At 42.5% G+C, this 21,165-nt stretch overlaps 1 protein-coding gene across 2 annotated transcripts; it reads right to left on the bottom strand.

The window, feature by feature from the left end:
- Positions 1–483: 483 nt before the first annotated feature.
- On the bottom strand, positions 484–20,720 carry rps6ka5 (ribosomal protein S6 kinase A5). 2 transcript variants are annotated; one of them, XM_089004315.1, is made up of 17 exons: positions 20,390–20,720; positions 17,118–17,189; positions 16,272–16,490; positions 16,095–16,210; positions 15,915–16,016; positions 14,751–14,834; positions 14,540–14,643; positions 14,295–14,445; positions 13,371–13,532; positions 11,324–11,449; positions 11,078–11,211; positions 10,908–11,001; positions 10,003–10,173; positions 8,771–8,962; positions 5,645–5,804; positions 5,404–5,567; positions 484–5,027 (listed from the first exon to the last, which is right to left on the bottom strand). In XM_089004315.1, exons 1-17 carry the CDS (start codon positions 20,457–20,459, stop codon positions 4,722–4,724), a joined length of 2,427 nt encoding a protein of 808 aa, XP_088860441.1. In that variant the 5' UTR covers positions 20,460–20,720; the 3' UTR covers positions 484–4,721. The 2 variants fall into 2 exon arrangements, with proteins under 2 accessions (XP_088860441.1, XP_088860440.1); XM_089004314.1 differs by lacking the exons at positions 8,771–8,962; positions 10,003–10,173 and adding exons at positions 6,370–6,561; positions 7,586–7,756 and having other exon boundaries at positions 20,390–20,719.
- Between the last annotated feature and the right edge of the window lie 445 nt (positions 20,721–21,165).

The following is a 21,165-nucleotide window of genomic DNA, read 5'->3' as shown; positions in this document are numbered from 1 at the left end:
TTCCGGGTTCGGTGTATGACGTCATTTTATAGCGCTATGCAATTGACATTCGTACTGTAATTCCGTTCTGATTGAAGTTGTTTTGGTTAAAGTACGCCCTCTTAAGTCCATTTTGAGTTTTACAGAACTATCGCGCGAACATACGCTTTCAATGTGTAGTAGTATTATCTATGTTGCATGACAACGAGATGTTCTTTTTTTAATGTAAAAGTTACCACGTTTCATTAGTCATCTTTATGTGATACTGGGTCGAATATTTTTGCTTATGTTTGTTTTAGTAAATGTTAAATAAAATGGGAAAAAATTATCTCAGGTATTTGTCTTCTTTCATAAATACGATTTATTTGTTAAACGATTCAATCGATCAATCAATTGTACAAAACTCATCAGTCCGAATTTCTTCTGTTTTTCTTTCCTCTGACAAGACAACAATTTAATCCGTACGAAATTGATTTTAAAAAAACGACGTACAATACAAGTTAGTAAACACGAAAGAACATTTTATTGTGACGTAACAAATAGTTCCCTGGACCTTAAAGGTCTAAAATAAATATAAATATATTTTCACATCAAACTAATGGTCATGGCGGGAAGAAAACAACTGCAGACAACGAACTGATCAGCCAACAATTATTACAGTAGTTTAGTCACGTTCTTTTCTCTTTCTTTTTTTTAACAAATACTTTTGAGACATTTCCACGTGTGCTTTGGTGCCATCTGGCGGCTGTTTGCTAGAACAACACCTCATGGCACCTTTTTTTTTTAAAGCAGGTTATGTACAACAACAAACAAACAAACAAACAAAAACAAATTGACTAAATGATGCAAACAAACATACACTTGCGTTCTTGAGAAGATAAGAACGTGATGATTTACTTCCCACTAGGCTAAAGGCCTCAAAAGATTCACAGTGGACCACAAATCCAATAAAAAAAAAAGGAAAACACGTTTATGGAGATTCATTTTGATGCAAATGAAAGTCAAACGTGACAGATAATCGATTTAAAAATGAAAAGAAAAATCATCAGAGTGCAAAATGTCGCATCTCAAAGGGATTTACTGCTACAGTACATTTTCTTGACATTGAGGAGGTGGAAAAGCAAAAAAAAAAAAAAAAGGGGACAAACGGAGCAACCGCGAGTCTCAGTCATGTTAAGCTTTTGGGTACTAAAAGGTTGTTTTTTTTTTGGCAGATATTTGCAAAAATCGTTTTCAGTTTTGTCTTGATATTAAAATAGGTCAATTTCCAGTGGGAATAAAATACAGTGGAACCGCTTAAAGGACAACCGACGCCTCCGGAGTGACAATGACAAAAACCCTGGCACTGGACTGGACATATTTTTTTGCACATGGTCTGGCAGTGAAGGAGTTAATATAAGCCATTGAGCACAACAAATCCAGCTTCCACCCCCTTGTGTTAATAATAATAATAATAAATGTCATTTTAAGCGCCTTTCAAAACTCTCAGGGTCACTTTCCAGTCAGAGGATCAGTTTTTCTGTGGGTGAGCAGCGGCAGCCGCACGCGCCAGGGTTCACTCAACCCGGAAGTAACTCAAATAGATAGAAAGCTAGCTCGATAGCCAATAGATAGCTAATAGCTAGCCAGCTAGATAGCTAGCCAGCCAGATAGCGTGTTTTTCTCTTACGAGACTCTTTCTCCTTTGTCCAACTTTTCTTTTTGAACTCCTTTCGTGGATGTCTACAATATAGACAATGGGTCCTTCCCGGTTTGATTGTTGACACCGTGTTGTTCACTTGAGCTATCTAGCTAGCTGGCTATTTGCTATATATTAACTAGCTAGCTATCTATTAGTTATCTATTAGCTAGCTAACTTTCTATCTCTTCGAGTTATTCCAGGTTGATTGAACGCTGGCGCATGTGGCTGCCACTGCTCACCCACAGAAAAACGGATCCTGTGACTGTAAAGTGACCTTGAATGTTTTGAAATGCACTTATAAATGAAATGATTATTATTATTACTAATAATGAATAGGTAGCTAGATAGCCGGCCAGGGAGCGAGATACAGTAGCAAATAAATAGCAAAGAGCTAGCTAGCAAGATAGCCAACTAGATAGCTCGATAAATAAATCAAGAAATATCCATGTTGTCTTTACCTATAAATAAACACGATTAATTATGAATCATAGCGGCCCGCTAATGGCGCGAGGGTACGCGGGCGCGGATGGATAAAGGTGGGATCACGGTCAACGAGTTGATGGAGACGCGGCGCTGGATGGACGGACGTAAAGATGGAAGGAGGCTTGTGTTTTCTTTGGAAACAACATAAGTGGCGTACATGGGCTAATAGTGCCCGGGGGGGAGAGGGGCGCTTTCCATGGAGGACACTCTCTTCTGCTTTGCTCCACTTCAGCTATTTATACAGCCAAACAAAAGAAGAAGAAGAAGAAGAAGAAGAAGAAGAAGGAGGGTTGGCGGGTGGATGTGGTGATTTTTTCAAGGAGAGCTTTGTAGGATTCCACTTTTTTTTGCATTCCGTTATGGATGAAGGAAGCGGTCAAAGTGTTGGCGAGGACCCCCCCCCCCCCCAAAAAAAAAAGGGTCACAAAATGGGGGCTGCATAGTTGAAAGCAAAAAAACAAAAGGGGGAAATGATGAGCGCAGTGGCATAAAAACAAAAAAAGGGTTTTGCATAAATCACGTGAAAGAGAAATGAGAGAGGACGGAAGCGGCGACTCCAAGTCGAGGTTATTAGCGCTTTGGTTTTGCGGCTGAGTGCATCCAAATGAAAGACGGCAGGGCGATTCCCCCCCCCCAAAAAAAAATAAAATAAAAACTAAAGTAAACCCCAGGCGACGCAAGCGGACAGATGACGGACGCGAAGGGCCCCGGGGAGGGCGGGGTTTGGCATGCATAGTTTTTTGAAATTCTACAAGGCGGGCGGACCTTAAAAATTGCCGTGCTGCGCAGTCGGTCGTTATGCTAAGCTAACCCGCTAAAGGCGGCGGCATTCGGTGGGAAAATGTTGGGGTGCTACCTATGTTCAACTCGTAGGTCACACGTTAAAATTAATATTAGCGTTGTCCCCGCGTTGTGATGACGAATGCCTGATATGCTACACTTTTAGCGCATTTAGAAGTTAACTAATTCACTGCCATTCACAAATTTATTCGGGATTTGAAACTATAACATCGAGCGGCATTTTCAAATTTGTTGGGGCTTTGGGTTTTCATGCATGGGTGCCGATAAAGCGCTGGCCAGACCTCTGATGATCTTTCTTTTTCCTTCCGCGAGGAGGCAGCATTTGCCTTTTGTCCACGTTAGCGCTTCGTTATAGCTTCAGCTGTTGTTAAAGCGCTAGATCAATCAATATGCATTGTATTTTGTACATCTGCCCCCATTTCAAGCTCAGATAACTCCAGACCCATATCACTTAGGAATTAACTCGTTTTTTTTCTGATGAAAGAAAAGAGTCTAAGGTTTCTAACCCTGTATCGTATGTTTATGTAGTCCGAAAACTCAATATTCTGCAGGTCCTGCAATTTGAGGGACAATGACAAAAACCCTGGCACTGCGGTGGACACGTTTTTTTTTTTTGCACATTGTCTGGCAGTGAATGAGTTAAAGATAATTATGATTATTTTTGTCTTTATGTTTGGATGATTAAAGCTTCAGGTGTACACCAGACAAAAATATGGTAGATTTTAAGTGCAGCGTTTTCAATCAGGCTACACTGCTTGGACTCTTAAGCTAGTGACGCTAACCTAACTAGCCACTTACGTCTCTCTCCATAAAAATCAATCAATAAAAGCACCCTGGACTATCATCTACTCATTGGAAGCTTTGATGCTCACATGATGCAGAAAGATTCAGCATATTGACACGTTTTCGCTTCCGGGTGCTCAATAAGTTCACCATAAATCATCATCTGTGGTCACGATTTAAAAATGGCGGCGAAATACCCGTGCAGAAGTGGCCCCGCGATGCAACCTAGCGTTCGTATTCTCCTCCCTTGTGGAGCGGACTTTTTTTTTTTACATTTGGACATTTCGGGGGGGGGGCAAGACCGGGGAGGGCAGCCCTTGCGTTGTTTTGTTTGTTTCTTTTTGCTTTGTCACAGCTCCTTCCCCGTCCTGTACTTGATTGACACAGTGCCAGTGTGTTACTGTGTTGTTGTGCGAGTGTGTGTGTGTGTGTGCGTGGTTTGCATCAAGGTGTGTTTGTGTCATTACTCATGTTTCTGTGTCTGTTAATGTGTTCCAGTGTAGTTGTGTGGGGGTGTGCGCGTTTGTGAAAGTGCACATTTGTGTGAGTGTGTGTGTGTGTTGGGTGCATTTGTGTGTTAGTGTGTGTGGGTGTGTGTGTGCATGTGAAAGTGCGCGTTTGTGTGAGTGTGCGTATGTTGGCGTGTGCGTGTCTGTTTGTGTACTTGTGTCTTTTAGTGTCGGTGTGTGTGTTTGATTGTGTGTTAGTGTGTGTGTTTTTTGTGTTGGTGTGTGTGTTTGATTGTGTGTGCATTGTGTGTGTGTGTGTGTGCGCATGTGTTTGTGTCATTGTGTGTTTGTTTGTGTGTGTGTGTGTGTGTGTGTGTGTGTGTGTGTGTGTGTGTAGGCCAAGGATCAAGATTGGGACGAGCTATTGCTGGAGGAGGTTTTCTTGCTATTGAGGTTGCCGCTCCTTTTTGCATGCTTGTCGTGCCAAAATTAAATACATCAATAAATAATTTCAAAACATCATAAAAGTGTGTGTGTGTGTTGGGTCACTTCCCTTCGGAAAAGTGAAAGGCGGGAGGCGCCGGCTGCTCCTCCTGGTCCTGCCGCCCCGAGTCCGCGGCGGTGGGCGTGGCGCCGGGCGTGTCGTCGCCCGGCGCGCCCTCGGCGGGCGCCCGCCCCCCGTCGCCAAAGTTCTTCTCCTGCGACGAGGACGACGACGAGTGGCCGCTTTCGCCCGAGCTGCTTCGCGTGTCCGTGCTGGTGCTGGTTTTCTTCATCTTGCGCCGCTTGGCCAGCGGCGCCTTGTCCACCGTTTGCAGGCGGAAGCCTTCGCGCTTGCATTTGTTGAAGGCCTGCACGCACCAACGCCAACATGGGAACAAAAGTGTCTTTCGCTCTGCTTGGGTTTTTTCCACGTGTCTTTCGGGGGTTTTCCCTGTGCCTTTTTGTGTTTGTGTGTTGGTGTGCTGGAGTGTGTGTTTGTGTTTTGCTGTGTTGCCGTGTGTCTTTGTGTTGGTGTGTGTTTTTGTGTGTGTTTCTATGCGTTTGTGTGTTTCCATGTGTTTGTGTTTTGGTGTGTGTTTTTGTGCGTTTTTGTGTTGGTGTGTGTTTATAAGTTTGTGTGTTTGTGTGTGTTTCTGTGTGTTGGTGTGCGTTTTTGTGTTTGCGTGTTGGTGTTTTTGTTTGGGCGTGTCTTTGTTTTTGTGTGGTGAAAGGCGGGCATCTTACGTGAAAGGTGGCTTTGACGCAGGTGCGCACGGAGGCGGTGGACGAGGCCAGGACGTCGGGTGTCACGAGCGGGTCGGAAGACAGCCGGCCGTCGTCCTGCAGCCAAGCGTTGCGGCGCAGGCCGCACATCTTGATCCGCTTGCCGGGGTCCACCGTCAGCAGCTCTGCGGGGGGGAACCGCCGACGCGTTTGACGCCGACCCAACTCCCGTCGGCGTGCAAAATGGCCGCCCGGTCCTCACCTCGGATGAGATCTTTGGCCCGCTCGGACACGTTCCTCCAGGCGTCGCCGTGGAAGGAGAAGTGGCCCTGTTTGATTTTCTTCATGATCTCCTCGGCGCCGGCGTGGCTCAGGCTCGGTTCCTGGCATTGGAAAGGCACCTGGCCCGACAGCATGGTGTACTGCGGACCACGCCGTCACATTCAATGGCTTCCGCTACGCTAAGCGGCGCCATCGGGATCGCCGTCGTCATCCCTCCCGCAACCTCTTCGGAGACTGCGGAGTCTCCGAGCCGAGACCGGCAAGCTCAAGGACACTTTCTGCCACCGGCCAGTCAGTAAACTCAAGTCCCTCCCAGCCCAGCCCTGCCCGCCCTGCCCCTTCCCACTGCCACACTCACGGAACGCGGAGTACGCGCTACATGCTGTATTATCATCCTGAACTCTATTTTTTATGTCTTCTTTCTGCAAGACCTCACTTCAACCTTTTTTTGTTTTGTTTTTGCATTACTACACTTGGTCACTTTACGTACGTCGCTACCTCACCTGACATTCGCAAATGACACGTATTGTCTGTTGTCAATTGTCTGTCTTTTTTAGCCACATTTTTGGTGCCTTTCACGCTGGGTCCGAGAGGACATTCATTTCATCTGTGCTGTTTGTCATATTAGCATATTAGACAATAAAGCTGACTTTGACCTTTGACCTTTGACTAAGCGGCCGCTCGGCTTGTGGTTTTTGCGCTCACCAGAATGACGCCGAGGCTCCACAGGTCGCAGGATTCGTCGTAGCCGTCGTATTTGAGGATCTCGGGCGCGGCGTACTGCAGCGTGAAGCAGGGCGTCTTCAGGAGTTGGTTGTCCGGCGGTTTGAGTCGGGCGAAGCCAAAGTCGATGATTTTGATCTCGGAGCTCTCGCTCTCGTCCGTGAATAACAGGTTCTAACAAGCCGTTACACGTACACGCACACGCAGGAGGCCTTCATTCATTCATTCATTCATTCATTCATTCATTCACCTGTCTGTCTACTTATGTATTTATTTATTTGTTTGTTTATTTTTTGGTATTTATTTAGTTTTTTTGTTGTTTACCTTTCTGTCTGTTTATTAATTTAGTTCTGTATGTATTTATGGATTTGTTTATTACTTTATTTGGTTATATATTTAGGTATTTATTTGGTTATTTCTTTATCTGTATAATTATTTGAGCATTAATTTCTTAATTTATTTATTTGTAGTTATTTAGTTGTTTATTTTTTAGCTGTTAATTCATTGATGAATTGATGTATTAATTTGTTTGGTTATTTATTTATTTATTTATACATATAATTATTCAACTATTAATTTCTTAATTTGCTCATTTATTAAGCGTAGTTATTTATTTAGTTTATTTTTTTTAGTTATTTACCTATCTATCGGTCTGTTTGTTAATTTAGTTCTTGATGTATTTATGTATTAATTTTTGGGTTATTTATTTTGTTTATTTATCTGTATAATTATTTATGTATTACTTTCTTAATTTGCTTATTTGTAGTTATTTATTTCGTTTTTTATTTTTTTTAGTTATTTACCTAACTGTCTGTTTATTAATATAGTTATTGTAGTTTTTGATGTATTATTTTATTACGTTATTTATTTATGTATGTATGTATATATTAATCTGTGTGCTGGTTTATTTATTTGTTATTTATATATTTATTCATATATACCTATTTGTCTATTCATTTATTCATGTCTTTCATCACTTTGCTACTGTGAGACTAATAAAGGCAAATCCAATCCAATATATGTATCTATGTATTTATTGATTCATTTAATTAACTGGGTGTTTATTTATTTATATATCTGTGTATTTATTTACTTGTCCATTTGCCGATTATCTATTTGTGTATTCATTTATGAGTTAGTCTTTTGCTGGATTCTGAGTTGCTACAAGTCACAGAGGCCGAGCGAGCGCGCCGACTACCTCCGGTTTGAGATCGCGGTGCACCACGCCGACGTCGTGCATGTGGCTGACGGCCGACACCAACTTGCGCATGATCCGACTGGCTTCCGTCTCGCTGAAGTGCCGCTTGCGGCGGATGCGCTCCAGCAGTTCCCCTCCGCCCAGCAGCTCCAGGACCAGATAGGTGTGGATCTGCCGCCAGGAAAAGTGCAAGTCAACAACGGATCGACTGCTAACGGCTAGCCGCTAAAGATAACGTCAAACAAGTGCTTGTTTGCAATGTATAATGGTAACAAAGTACATAAAGGAGGCCAGGAAAAGCCTACCAGAACAGCTGGGTGCTAGTTGTAGTTTATCAGAGGTATCCAGAAGCGTCGCAAACATTTTCACTCAAATATCTAAAAACTGTTTGCGACCATTAACTGATTCACTGCCAGATGTGTGCAAAAATGTGTGCACTGCAGTGCCAGGGTTTTTGTCATTGTCATTAGAATTCCAAGACCCACAGAATATTGTGTTTTAGGACGACATAAACATTCAATGCAGCGTTAAAAACTCTCTCCTTCCATCAGAAAAAAAGGAGTTAATTCCTAAGTTATGTGGGTCTGGAGTTATTTGAGATTGAAATGGGGGCGGATGTCCAAAATACAATAATAATAATCACACACTGCAACACATACATATAGCGCTTTAACAACAGCTGAAGCTAACATGGAAAAAAGGGAAATGCTGCCCGCCGTCGTCATCCCTCCCGCAACCTCTTCGGAGACTGCGGAGTCTCCGAGCCGAGACCGGCAAGCTCAAGGACACTTTCTGCCACCGGCCAGTCAGTAAACTCAAGTCCCTCCCAGCCCAGCCCTGCCCGCCCTGCCCCTTCCCACTGCCACACTCACGGAACGCGGAGTACGCGCTACATGCTGAACTCTATTTTTTATGTCTTCTTTCTGCAAGACCTCACTTCAACCTTTTTTTGTTTTGTTTTTGCATTACTACACTTGGTCACTTTACGTACGTCGCTACCTCACCTGACATTCGCAAATGACACGTATTGTCTGTCTTTTTTAGCCACATTTTTGGTGCCTTTCACGCTGGGTCCGAGAGGACATTCATTTCATCTGTGCTGTTTGTCATATTAGCATATTAGACAATAAAGCTGACTTTGACCTTTGACTAAGCGGCCGCTCGGCTTGTGGTTTTTGCGCTCACCAGAATGACGCCGAGGCTCCACAGGTCGCAGGATTCGTCGTAGCCGTCGTATTTGAGGATCTCGGGCGCGGCGTACTGCAGCGTGAAGCAGGGCGTCTTCAGGAGTTGGTTGTCCGGCGGTTTGAGTCGGGCGAAGCCAAAGTCGATGATTTTGATCTCGGAGCTCTCGCTCTCGTCCGTGAATAACAGGTTCTAACAAGCCGTTACACGTACACGCACACGCAGGAGGCCTTCATTCATTCATTCATTCATTCATTCACCTGTCTGTCTACTTATGTATTTATTTATTTGTTTGTATATTTTTTGGTATTTATTTAGTTTTTTACCTTTCTGTCTGTTTATTAATTTAGTTCTGTATGTATTTATGGATTTGTTTATTACTTTATTTGGTTATATATTTAGGTATTTATTTTGTTATTTCTTTATCTGTATAATTATTTGAGCATTAATTTCTTAATTTATTTATTTGTAGTTATTTAGTTGTTTATTTTTTTAGCTGTTAATTCATTGATGAATTGATGTATTAATTTGTTTGGTTATTTATTTGTTTATTTATTTATAATAATTATTTATAATAATTATTCAACTATTAATTTCTTAATTTGCTCATTTATTAAGCGTAGTTATTTATTTAGTTTATTTTTTTTAGTTATTTACCTATCTATCGGTCTGTTTGTTAATTTAGTTCTTGATGTATTTATGTATTAATTTTTGGGTTATTTATTTTGTTTATTTATCTGTATAATTATTTATGTATTACTTTCTTAATTTGCTTATTTGTAGTTATTTATTTCGTTGTTTATTTGTTTTTAGTTATTTACCTAACTGTCTGTTTATTAATATAGTTATTGTAGTTATTGATGTATTATTTTATTACGTTATTTATTTATGTATGTATGTATGTATTAATCTGTGTGCTGGTTTATTTATTTGTTATTTATATATTTATTCATATATACCTATTTGTCTATTCATTTATTCATGTCTTTCATCACTTTGCTACTGTGAGACTAATAAAGGCAAATCCAATCCAATATATGTATCTATGTATTTATTGATTTATTTAATTAACTGGGTGTTTATTTATGTATCTGTTTATTTATTTATATATCTGTGTATTTATTTACTTGTCCATTTGCCGATTATCTATTTGTGTATTCATTTATGAGTTAGTCTTTTGCTGGATTCTGAGTTGCTACAAGTCACAGAGGCCGAGCGAGCGCGCCGACTACCTCCGGTTTGAGATCGCGGTGCACCACGCCGACGTCGTGCATGTGGCTGACGGCCGACACCAACTTGCGCATGATCCGACTGGCTTCCGTCTCGCTGAAGTGCCGCTTGCGGCGGATGCGCTCCAGCAGTTCCCCTCCGCCCAGCAACTCCAGGACCAGATAGGTGTGGATCTGCCGCCAGGAAAAGTGGAAGTCAACAACGGATCGACTGCTAACGGCTAGCCGCTAAAGATAACGTCAAACAAGTGCTTGTTTGCAATGTATAATGGTAACAAAGTACATAAAGGAGGCCAGGAAAAGCCTACCAGAACAGCTGGGTGCTAGTTGTAGTTTATCAGAGGTATCCAGAAGCGTCGCAAACATTTTCACTCAAATATCTAAAAACTGTTTGCGACCATTAACTGATTCACTGCCAGATGTGTGCAAAAATGTGTGCACTGCAGTGCCAGGGTTTTTGTCATTGTCATTAGAATTCCAAGACCCACAGAATATTGTGTTTTAGGACGACATAAACATTCAATGCAGCGTTAAAAACTCTCTCCTTTCATCAGAAAAAAAGGAGTTAATTCCTAAGTTATGTGGGTCTGGAGTTATTTGAGATTGAAATGGGGGCGGATGTCCAAAATACAATAATAATAATCACACACTGCAACACATACATATAGCGCTTTAACAACAGCTGAAGCTAACATGGAAAAAAGGGAAATGCTGCCCCCTCGTGGGAAAAAAAAACATTGCCAGAGGTCTGACCGGCGCTTTATCGGCACCCAAGCATGAAAAAACAAAACCTGAACAAATTCAGAAATGTCGCTCCACGTCATGCTTTTTCAATTCCCGAATAAATTTGGGAATCGCAGTAAGTGAGTTAAAAATCGAGGTGAGTGAAAGCGGAAAGGGGGACGCGCCTGGTCGTGGTAAATTTCGTGCATCTTGACGATGTTCGGGTGTCCGTCACAGAGCTTCAGAGCGGCGATTTCCCGTTGAGTCTGCGCCTCCATCCTGGAAGGAAAAGAAACAGAAAAACAACATCCATCCGTTCCATTGTTTTTTTTTTCCCCTTTTGTGAAATTTGTACCGCTTGCTGACGATCTTGACGGCGTATTTCTGCCCGCTTTTCTTGTGCGTGCAACGCCTGCAGATGGAGAAGCTCCCCTCGCCCAAAGCGCTGTCCTTCAGGTCCATCTCGTAGCTCATGTAGAAAGGAGAATCCTGCCGCAGGCCAGAACCAAAACAATATACAAACAAAGACAATCCATGCAAAAAAGAAGAAACAAAGCCGTCGCGAATAAGCCGATGGCACTGTCGTCGTGTTCATTCATACCTTCATCATGGCGCTACGGGCAACCGCGACCGATCCGGGTCGCTCGGAACCACTGCCCAACTGAACTGGGTCGTCCATCACTACGTTTCTCTTGAACAAAATGGAGGGGGACATGAAAGAGTAGCCCTAAAAAAAAGACAAGATTAAATTTGAAATTTTGGTTTGGACTTTAGCAAGAATCGCAGAATTTCACAAGTTTGATTTGCTTTCGCGGGCCGAATAAAACGATGTGACGGGCAAGATTTGGCCCCCGGGCCTTGACTTTGATACCGGTGGGTTAGATTAAATTTTTATTAGTCTCACATTGGAGAGATTCACAATTAATAGCAGCAACATTATTAAATTACCTCTCGATATTGCAAATGTCACTGTTATGGCGCAGCTGGAGAATGGCATGTGGACAACGGACTGCAGTCAATAAATCAGCTGGTTCATCCAGTCAGCTAGATAAATAGCTAGCTCGAAAGTGAGATAGATAGCTATCTATCTCGCTAGCAAGATAGCTAGATAACTAGATGAGCTCCCATGTAAAGTTTTGTTTTGACTTTTGTCCAATTTCTAGAGACGGTAGCTTTTTGGTCGGTCTACAATTTTGCAGCGTATGTTTCAGGAAGTGTCGTTTTGGGACATCTTTCCCCGGAGACATAATCACCAGTCTAATAATCATCCCAATTTGATGCGTAAATTGTCCAGCTGTCCCCCCCCCCCCCCACCACCAACTTTTCTTCCCCTTTTTGGTGTGTTGTTGCTGTACCAACGCCGGCTATGAAGAGCCGACGGCTTAATTCCAACGGCGGGGGAATTCCGGAGCCTTCATTCTACGCACCGCCGCCTCCCCACAGCTGCGACGCACGCGATTGACGGCGTCGGACGGACGGAAGCGTCAATGAGATGCCCCAAATTGCCATCCTTGAAAACGTGATTGTTGTCAAAATGGCCGCCTGGCGCCGTTAATACGGTTTGGGAGGAGGGCGGGAAAAAACGTGCAATCAAAGACGGGAGGCGTCACGGCGGCAGACGCGGCGACGAGTGTCGCCTTTTATTCCATCGGAGAAGGCGAGCTAATGCGTCTATTGATCGGCGCCCGGCTGGAGCATCCAGAAGGCAATCGAGAGTTGAAATTGCAACGGCCGTTACGTCAGTTGGCGACGGGGGGGGTTCAAACCCTCCAAAATAGTCATTGGCATCTGCCACTTCAATGGGGCAGACGGCAGGCGGCTGCAATTAGCGTGTGTTGACTTACAGCAAAGCTTTTGAGGACGTTCACAACTCGACACTCCAACGGGATCGCGGCGCAGGGCGTCAAATATAGTCGCCAAAAAAAAAGAGGCAAGGCAGGAATCAACATTGCGACCGTGACCGACTTTCCGTGACACGCATTTCTCCCGTTCGTCTTCTCGAGCGTGTTTTTTTACACTAAATAATAATAATAATACGTAATACATTTCAGTTCTAAGCGCCTATCAAAACTCTCAAGGTCACTCTACAGTCACAGTTTGAGTTTTTTCTGTGGGTGAGTCAACAATCAGTGGGGCCACAGGGAGGGGTCCTCTGCCCCCCCTCAACCTGAGAGTAGGGACCTATCATAGCTGTGTCCGGCGCCACCATGTCTGGACATTAGGGATATATAAATGGGGCCGATACGACCAGTCAGACTTTAGTTCGCTGACGAAGCCTCTTGGATAGGAGGCGAAACGTCCGAAACCTTCAAATTTGTACAGATGACGGCTGAAGAAACCTTCTCATCGATGGACCACTCCTGTACGACTGAGAGCTTACACAGACGAATCAACCCCGAAGTAACTCAAATAGATAGCAAGCTAGCTAGCTAGCTGGCGAATAGATAACCAACAGCTATCCATTCGCTAGCTAATAGCCATCTATTCGCCAGCAAATAGCTATCTACTCGCCAGCCGATAGCCAGCGAATAGACAGCCACTAGCTAGCAAATAGATAGCTATTAGCTAGTGAATCGATAGCTATTCACTAGCGCTGATGCTAAAGGCATCTGGCGTTGTATCGCCAGGCAGAATTGTTGGCGTCCCACCTGGAAGATGCGGTCACAGTTTTGCGGCAGAGCGGCGGGCGAGTAGGTGGGGTCCATCTCCGTGAATTCCTCGGCGAAGTTGCTGACGTCCAACTCGTCGCGGATGACCGGTTTGAAGGGGGCGGGCACCTTTTTGGCCGACAGGTCGTCCCAGTTGATCTTCTGCAGGGGGAAATTCGACGTGAGATAAGAGAGTCAGCGCAGAGCGCCGATGCGGACGTGGAACTGTCGCGGCTTGGAATTGAAGCGGATTTACGTGGGCCAGGAGATGTGAGATTATCTCTTACGTCAATGGATCCTACAGTCTCGTGTTTACTTTCAACATTGTTTCGGTTTCTCATGTATTTGTCATATAGGTAACAATAATGATACATTTCATTTATGAGCGCTTTTCAAAACTCTCGCGGTCACTTTTTAATCACAGGATACGTTTTTCTGTGGGTGAGCAGCGGCAGCCACACGCGCCAGCGTTGACTCAACCCACAAGTAACTCAAAGAGATAGAAAGATAGCTAGCTAGCTAATAGATAGCTAATAGATGGCTAGCAAGACATCTAGCTAGATGGCTATATAACTAGTAGATAGCCAGCTAGATAGCTAGCGAGTCAGCCAAATAGCTAATAGATAGCAAATTGATATCTAATAGACAGCAAATAGATAGCCAACGAGGTAGCTAGCTAGAGCGCCAGCTAGGTAACTACAGTTGAAGGGATTGAAGGACTCAAAGAAAAAAATATGCAAATATGTGTCATTCTTTTTGCTGTTTGTTTCATGTTATTCTCTTTTTTAACTTCTTAAAGTACGCCGAGCGGGGGGAAGAATCACTTCGTGTCAACGCGCTACCCTGAGAGCAACACGGTGCATTCAGGGTACTTTGAAAACGCGGGAATTGGCAAATATGCACGTCACTGAAGGCAACGCAGACCTGGTAAAAGGGATGCTTCTTCAGGCCCTCCGCCCCATTTGGACCAGAGCCGAGTCTCTTTTCGGGGTCTTTGGTGAGCAGGCGCCGGATGATGTCTTTGGCCAGCGGCGCCATGTCTTTGGGGAAAGGAGGATCTTTTTTTAGAATCCTCCTGGGGCAGACGGAGCCACATAGATGTTTCAGTGGACGATACGCGAAAGGGGGGCGGAGGGAAAAACCGGCTCATCCGAGAAGTGCGCTCTCACCTGGCGATGTCGGCGTGGGAGTTGTCGTCGCCGTCCACGGTGAAGGGAGAGCCTCCGGTCAGAAGTTCGTACATCAAAACGCCCAGACTCCACCAGTCCACCGCCTGTCATGGATTGCATACACACACACACACACGCACACGCACACGCACGCTAGCGCTGTTGGCGTGGACAAGCATCCGTTAGCATAAATGACGGCAGTCAAAGTCACCTTGTCATGTCCGGATTCGCCTCCTTCCACAATCTCGGGAGCCATGTACTCGATCGTGCCGCACACAGAAAAAGCTCGATCCGCCTGTTTCACGGGGAACAATACACACCCAGCGTTACTTTTTGTAAAAAGCCTGTTTTGTTTTATTTGATTTGATTGTATTTTATTTGATTTTATTGTATTGTGTTGTGTTTGATTTCATTTCATTTATTATATTGTATTTTATTTATTTTATTGCGTTGTATTTCACTTAATTTATTTTATTGTATTTATTTTGTTTATTTTATTTAATGCCATTTATTTATTTGTTGCCATGTATTTATTTATGTATTGATGTATCGATTTATGTATTGATTTATTGATTGGTTTATTTATTTTTATTTACTTATTCACATATTTATTTACTTATATACTTAGCTATTTTCTTTATTCATTTATTTATATGTACATATATTTTTGTCTATTGACTTGTGGATTTAGTTATTTAACTATTTTTCTACTTATCTATTAATTTTATGTATTATATTTATTTAGTCATTCATCTATTTATTTATCCATCTAGCTATCTACTTAATTACTTATTTACTTCTGTATTTATGAATTTATTTATGTATTTATTTAGCTTAGCTTATTAGCTTAGCTTATTAACTTAGCTTTTTATATACTTTGCTATTTTATGTATTCATTCATTTATTTATATATACATATATTTTTGTCTATTGACTTGTGGATTTAGTTATCGATTTTTCTACTTATCTATTAATTTTATGTATTACACTTATTTATTTATTTATTCATTCATCTATTCATTCATCAATCTAACTATCTACTTATTTATTTATCTATTTATGTATCTATTTACCTACTTATTTACCTACCTATTTATTTATTTATTTATTGTTGGTTTTGTCATGGAGGAAATTTGGCAAGCTGTGCATGAAACAAGGAAGCGGTTATTGAGAGTGATTGCATCATCAGTGATTTCCGTTGTCTTTATTTAATTATTTATATATCTATTTATTTATTTATGTGGCTGCATGATTATTCATGTATTTTTTTTTATTTATTGGTCGATTTATTTATGTATCTATCTTTGTCACCATGAAAAAAATAAAGTTGACTCCGTTTCCTTCCTCTGATGTGAGTGACAGAATGAAAGCGAACCTGGTCAAATTCTTTGCTGAGGCCAAAGTCTGTGAGGACGATGTGACCGTTGGAATCCAGCAAAATGTTTTCCAGCTTCAAATCGCGGTACAGGATGCCGAGCTGCAACAAAAGGAAGAGAAAGAGAGAGCTGTCAGTCGTGACTGGAAGCGGCGCCGGCGCCGTCGCCGTCACCGTCACCTGATGGAGATGCTCCAGCGCCAGCACGATCTCGCCGCTGTAAATCGCCACTTCCCGCTCCTTGAAGCGCACCCGCTGCACCAGGTGCGTGAAGAGCTCGCCGCCGTTGACGTAATCTGCGGAAATGATCATCACGCCTTGGATCCAGAGGGGCCTTTTTTTGGTGGGCTCACTCACCGAGAATGAGGTGCAGCTTGGTGTCGGTCTGGAAGGCGTAGTGGAGCGTGACGAGGTAGGGCGATTGGCGGATGTGCTCCAGCACCTGACGCTCGCTGCGCGTGTGCTCCGCCGTCTTGGCCTTTTGCACGATGGTGGCTTTCTTCAGGACTTTCATGGCGTACAGCTTGCCCGCGTCGTGGCCGCTCACCTTCCTCACCAGGAACACCTTGCCGTATGCTAACGGGGCAGAATAATAATCATCATCATAATAATGAGAATAATACTAACAACAATCATAATCGTCATAATAATCTATTAGCTATCTGGCTGGCTATCTATCTATCTATCTATCTAGCTAGCTAGCTAGCTAGCTAGCTATCTAGCTCTATTAGGTATCTAGCTGGCTATCTAGCTAGGTATCCATTGGCTATCGATTGGGTAGCTAGCTAGCTTTCTATCTATTGGAGTTACTACCGGGTTGAGTGAACGCTGGCGCGTGTGGCTGCTGCTGCTCACCCACATATATAGGCACCTGTAAATTATTATTATTAGTAGTATTAGTATTATTATTATTATTATCATTAGTAGTAGTAGTAGTAGATAGTAGTAGTAGTTGATTATTATTATCATCATTACTATCATTATCATCATTATAATAATAATTATTATTATTATCATTAATATTATGGTCATTATTATCATTATTATTATTCTTATTATATTATAATTATTATTATTATGGTCATGATTAGCATTATTATTTTTATTATCATTATCATTACTTTTAGAGATGATGTTGATTATTATTATTATTTTTATTATTATTATAAACAGAGATATTATCATCAACAATTGTGGACTTACCTCCGGTGCCGAGCACTTTTAGCAGCTCAAAGTTTTCTATTCCCACCCGCTCGAGGTGTCCCGTCAGGTTGGCTGCGAGCCACATAAACACACACAAACGCAACATCTTAGTAACAAAGACGGACATTATGATCATATTAACTCCTTCGCTGCCAGATGATGTGCAAAAATATGTCCACTGCAGTGCCAGGGTTTTTGTCACTGTCACTCAAATTGCAGCACCCACAGAATATTGAGTTTTGGGACTACATAAACATTCAATGCAGCATTAGAAATTTAGGCTATCTTCTTTCAATAAAAAAAAAAAAAAAATATATGGGTCTGGAGTTATCTGAGCGTGAAATGGGGGCGGTACAAAATACACTCCAATGCATCCATATTGATTTACTGTATTTAGCGCTGTAACAAGAGCTGAAGCTGTAACATAGTGCTAACATGAAAAAGGAAAATGCTGCCCCCTCATGGAAGGGGAAAAAACACTACCAGGGGTAGTGTTTTTTTTTTACATTAGCATAACTAAGCCTACGTTGCCTAAGAAGTCGGTTGTAGGAACGATCCAAATTGAACCTCACCCCACCATGGCGATTCAGTGAAGGGTTTTACTGTTTTCTGAAAATCGCTTCTTTTACTCCCCTTTCAAACAGTCTATTTTCTTTCGCTGAGATTTTCAACCTCATTGTCGTCAAATGAGTGCTTGCGAGCTTTTAGGTGCATATGGACTGCCGATTGAGGCCCACGAGTGTTATCTCTGCGATGTTGATAAAGTCTTTTTTGACAATTTGTTGAGTGTCCCCAATGTATTGCTCTTTACAATGTTCATTTTTACAATGTATGGAATAAACGACATGACCTTGTTTTTCATTTGGCAGCCTATCTTTTGGATGCACTCATTTTTTGCCTTGGAGTGTTTATCGGTTTGAAATAAGTAGGAATTTTGTGTTGCCAAACAAAACAAAACAAAACATGTTCCATAAATAGCACGCTTGTTCTTGACACCCACTGGAAATATACACGAGAGGAGGAAGACGCCACATTAAACAAGACGGGGGAGGTGGGGGGGGTCATTAGCATCCATCTGTGAGGCCTTCAGTGAGATGTCGCCGCACAGTCGGAAGATCGCGTTCGGCGTACATATCGTCGTGAACGCCTCACGAGAGCAATTTGAGCGCCTCCAACTCGACGTGGCAAGGGAGGGCACACAACGGCAAACGCCCCCCCCCCCCCACCCCCCCACTACCCAACCGACTGGCGGGTCAGGAGTGTGCATTGCATAACGCCGTTGTCGTGCTCGCCCAGTTTGATCTCGCCGTTTATTAATAGACCCGCAGTGGAGGTGCAACTCGCTCGGCTCCTCAAAAACAAGGGCTCGGCCGACTGGAGTCGTTTATGCCGATGATGATGATGATGATGATTCCCAAACTGTATTTTATTTATTGTATTCTATTTGTGATTGTATTTTATTTATTATAGTACCTCTGCTTGTCTGTGACTGTAAAGTGTCCTTGAGAGCTTTGAAAGGCGCTTAAAATTAAATGTATTATTATTATTACAGTTTTTCAGGTTCGGTGATACCTCGGTTTACGAACGCTTTAGCTAACGAACTTTTCGCTTTACGAACATTAAATTCGCGAGAATATAATCTTGGCATGCAAACTAGGTTTCGCAAAACAGGTAGCGTCACAATGGCTGGTGGACTAGTTTTCCCTGAGTGCAGACATGGTTTGTTATCAAGTGGAGTACTTCTGCTATTATGGGACTGAAAAAAACCCCACCACACAGGCAGGTGTTAAGCCAAAGAAGACATTAAAGAAAATGACGGTCGAGCAGAAGAAGGTGTGACTTAGCGTCCCAGTACCAGTACACTAAGTCGACCATTGCTACGTGTGGCTAAGGGTGTTTCTGTGTTGTCTAAGCAACGGTCTCAGGCAATTGAAGAGGTTGAAAAACGTCGTTGTGTTGATTTGGATGAACAAAAAGCAGCTAGCAGGGGACAGTGTGAGTGAGGGTGTTATTGCCGAGAAAGCACGGCAACTTCACTCTGATATCATCAAGAGGCAACGACATCAATGACCATCACAAAGGTAAATAAAACGACTTTATTATGTGGTACAGATTATTTCTTTAATTACAATTAAATAGCACATTTATTATCCATAAAATAAGGTATATTTTGTTTAATTTTAAGGCTTATTTAGTGGAAATGTATGTTTTATGGGGACCTGGCAACGGATTACTATCGTTTTAATTGTTTCCTATGGGAAATTAATGTTTGGAAGACACACTTTTTGCCTTACACACACTTTCTGGGAACCAATTAAGTTTGTAAGCTGAGGTATCACTGTAATAATTGGAAATTCAATGTTATATTCAACAGTTTGTAACCGTTTTTTTTAACAGTTGCGCCATCCTTCTTCTGTCGCATCAACTGGCCGTCGGCAAAGTACCTCCAAAAACATATTTCTTTTCACCTGAATGAAACCAATCTGAACGGATGTTGTGAATTTGTGATGTTCGCTACCGAACGACAACAAAGAAGGGTGCCAAGTGACCATACTTGTATGTATGTTTATTGAAAAACATAAACACAAGTACCACTGTAAAATATAGTCAGAAAATCTCTGAAAAATTCGGACTCTGTAACGCTGAAAGGTAAACGGCCGGATTCCAAACCGCGAGTATCCGGGGGTTCACTGCACACGTGTTATTTGTTTCCTCTACGTTTTAAAAAGATTTATTGGTCTTTTTTATGTGGTCGAAGCAAACACAGCTAAACAATTACAGAACCCTCAATAAATAAATTTTAAAAATATGAATAAAAATAAATAAATTTAAAAAAGTAATGATTTTATTTGATGACGCCAGGCACGTTAGCTCGGCTCCCCATTTGACAGCTCGCCTGTTTTAGGAGCTCGACCTCTTCAAGTTTTGACACAGAAAACCCGGTGGGGGGTCGTCATAACAGGGTCTGACTTATTTAGACGGTTAGAATTTAAGGGATAATTTGATGAAACGGCACAACAAGCAGCTGATAAGTTTTTGTTGCCGGGGCCGGCTAAGTTAGCTTTGTTTATTAGCCATAGCCGCGGAATGAGTTGAATGCTTAGGTAACGTTAGTCTCCGAGAGGCAGTGCAGTTGGTGGGGAGGCAGTCGCTCGGCTAACCCCCGCCTCTTTTTTTTTGCTCGTTTAAGTAGCTTGAACGAACAGGACGACTCCCTATTGACACATGTACCTTAACCCGCCGACAAATATGCTCTTTAACGCCACTCTCACCATTCCTCAGCTCGTGTTTCACCGTAAAGAGGTCACCCTCTCTGGACGGTCCCTCCTTCGGCGATGGCATTGTGATGATTTCTTTGGGCTCCGGTTGACAGATCGGCGATTCCCGCCGAGGCTCCGAGGTTCGATTTTGAGCCAAAGGGGAAACAAATCATCAATTAAAAAAATAATCCTCGGTATGAACTTAAAGGTTTCATCACACGCGGCACCATTTTTCCGTGCCCGTATGTTGAGCGATATGCGGCCAGAATGTTGGACGCTCGGGTTGCCAACATGAAGGCAGCACAGTCCGTGGAAACACTACTTTGCCTTTACCTTCGCAACCAGGCAGCCCCTCGCTGCTCATTGGTGTTGCTAGGTTAAATCCCGTCCTCCGATTGGCTGTTTGAAAAATGACGACAGACGAGTCCCGCCTCCGCTGGAACTGTACGAGCTCCGGTGCTGAAGTTCCTTGAAATAAAATTAAGTCAAATCATTTCATTAAAATTCACATTTTTGGTACATTTATTTCGTTACACAACACACCAAAACCCGATTACAGTCACACATGCGAGCATGGAAAGAGCGATATCATTATCATTAGTTCATAGGTTTATCGAAAACAACATAGAAATAAGGACTATTATAACACTTCCTTTACGTTTTTTTTAATATGTAATTGGCCACGCGTGTTACTCTTTTGATGGCTATCTACTTGTAAAACTTAACTCAACGTATTTTCCCCGGTCCGTTAAGTGGCGATAATGAACCCCAACCCTTGTTGCCAACCT

This window comes from Hippocampus bargibanti, linkage group LG09 (assembly GCF_051943395.1).
Source record: "Hippocampus bargibanti isolate YZ-2025 linkage group LG09, ASM5194339v1, whole genome shotgun sequence".
NCBI lineage: Eukaryota > Metazoa > Chordata > Actinopteri > Syngnathiformes > Syngnathidae > Hippocampus > Hippocampus bargibanti.
Note: the sequence above shows the minus strand (reverse complement) of the source record. Positions and strands in the feature narration are given on the sequence as shown.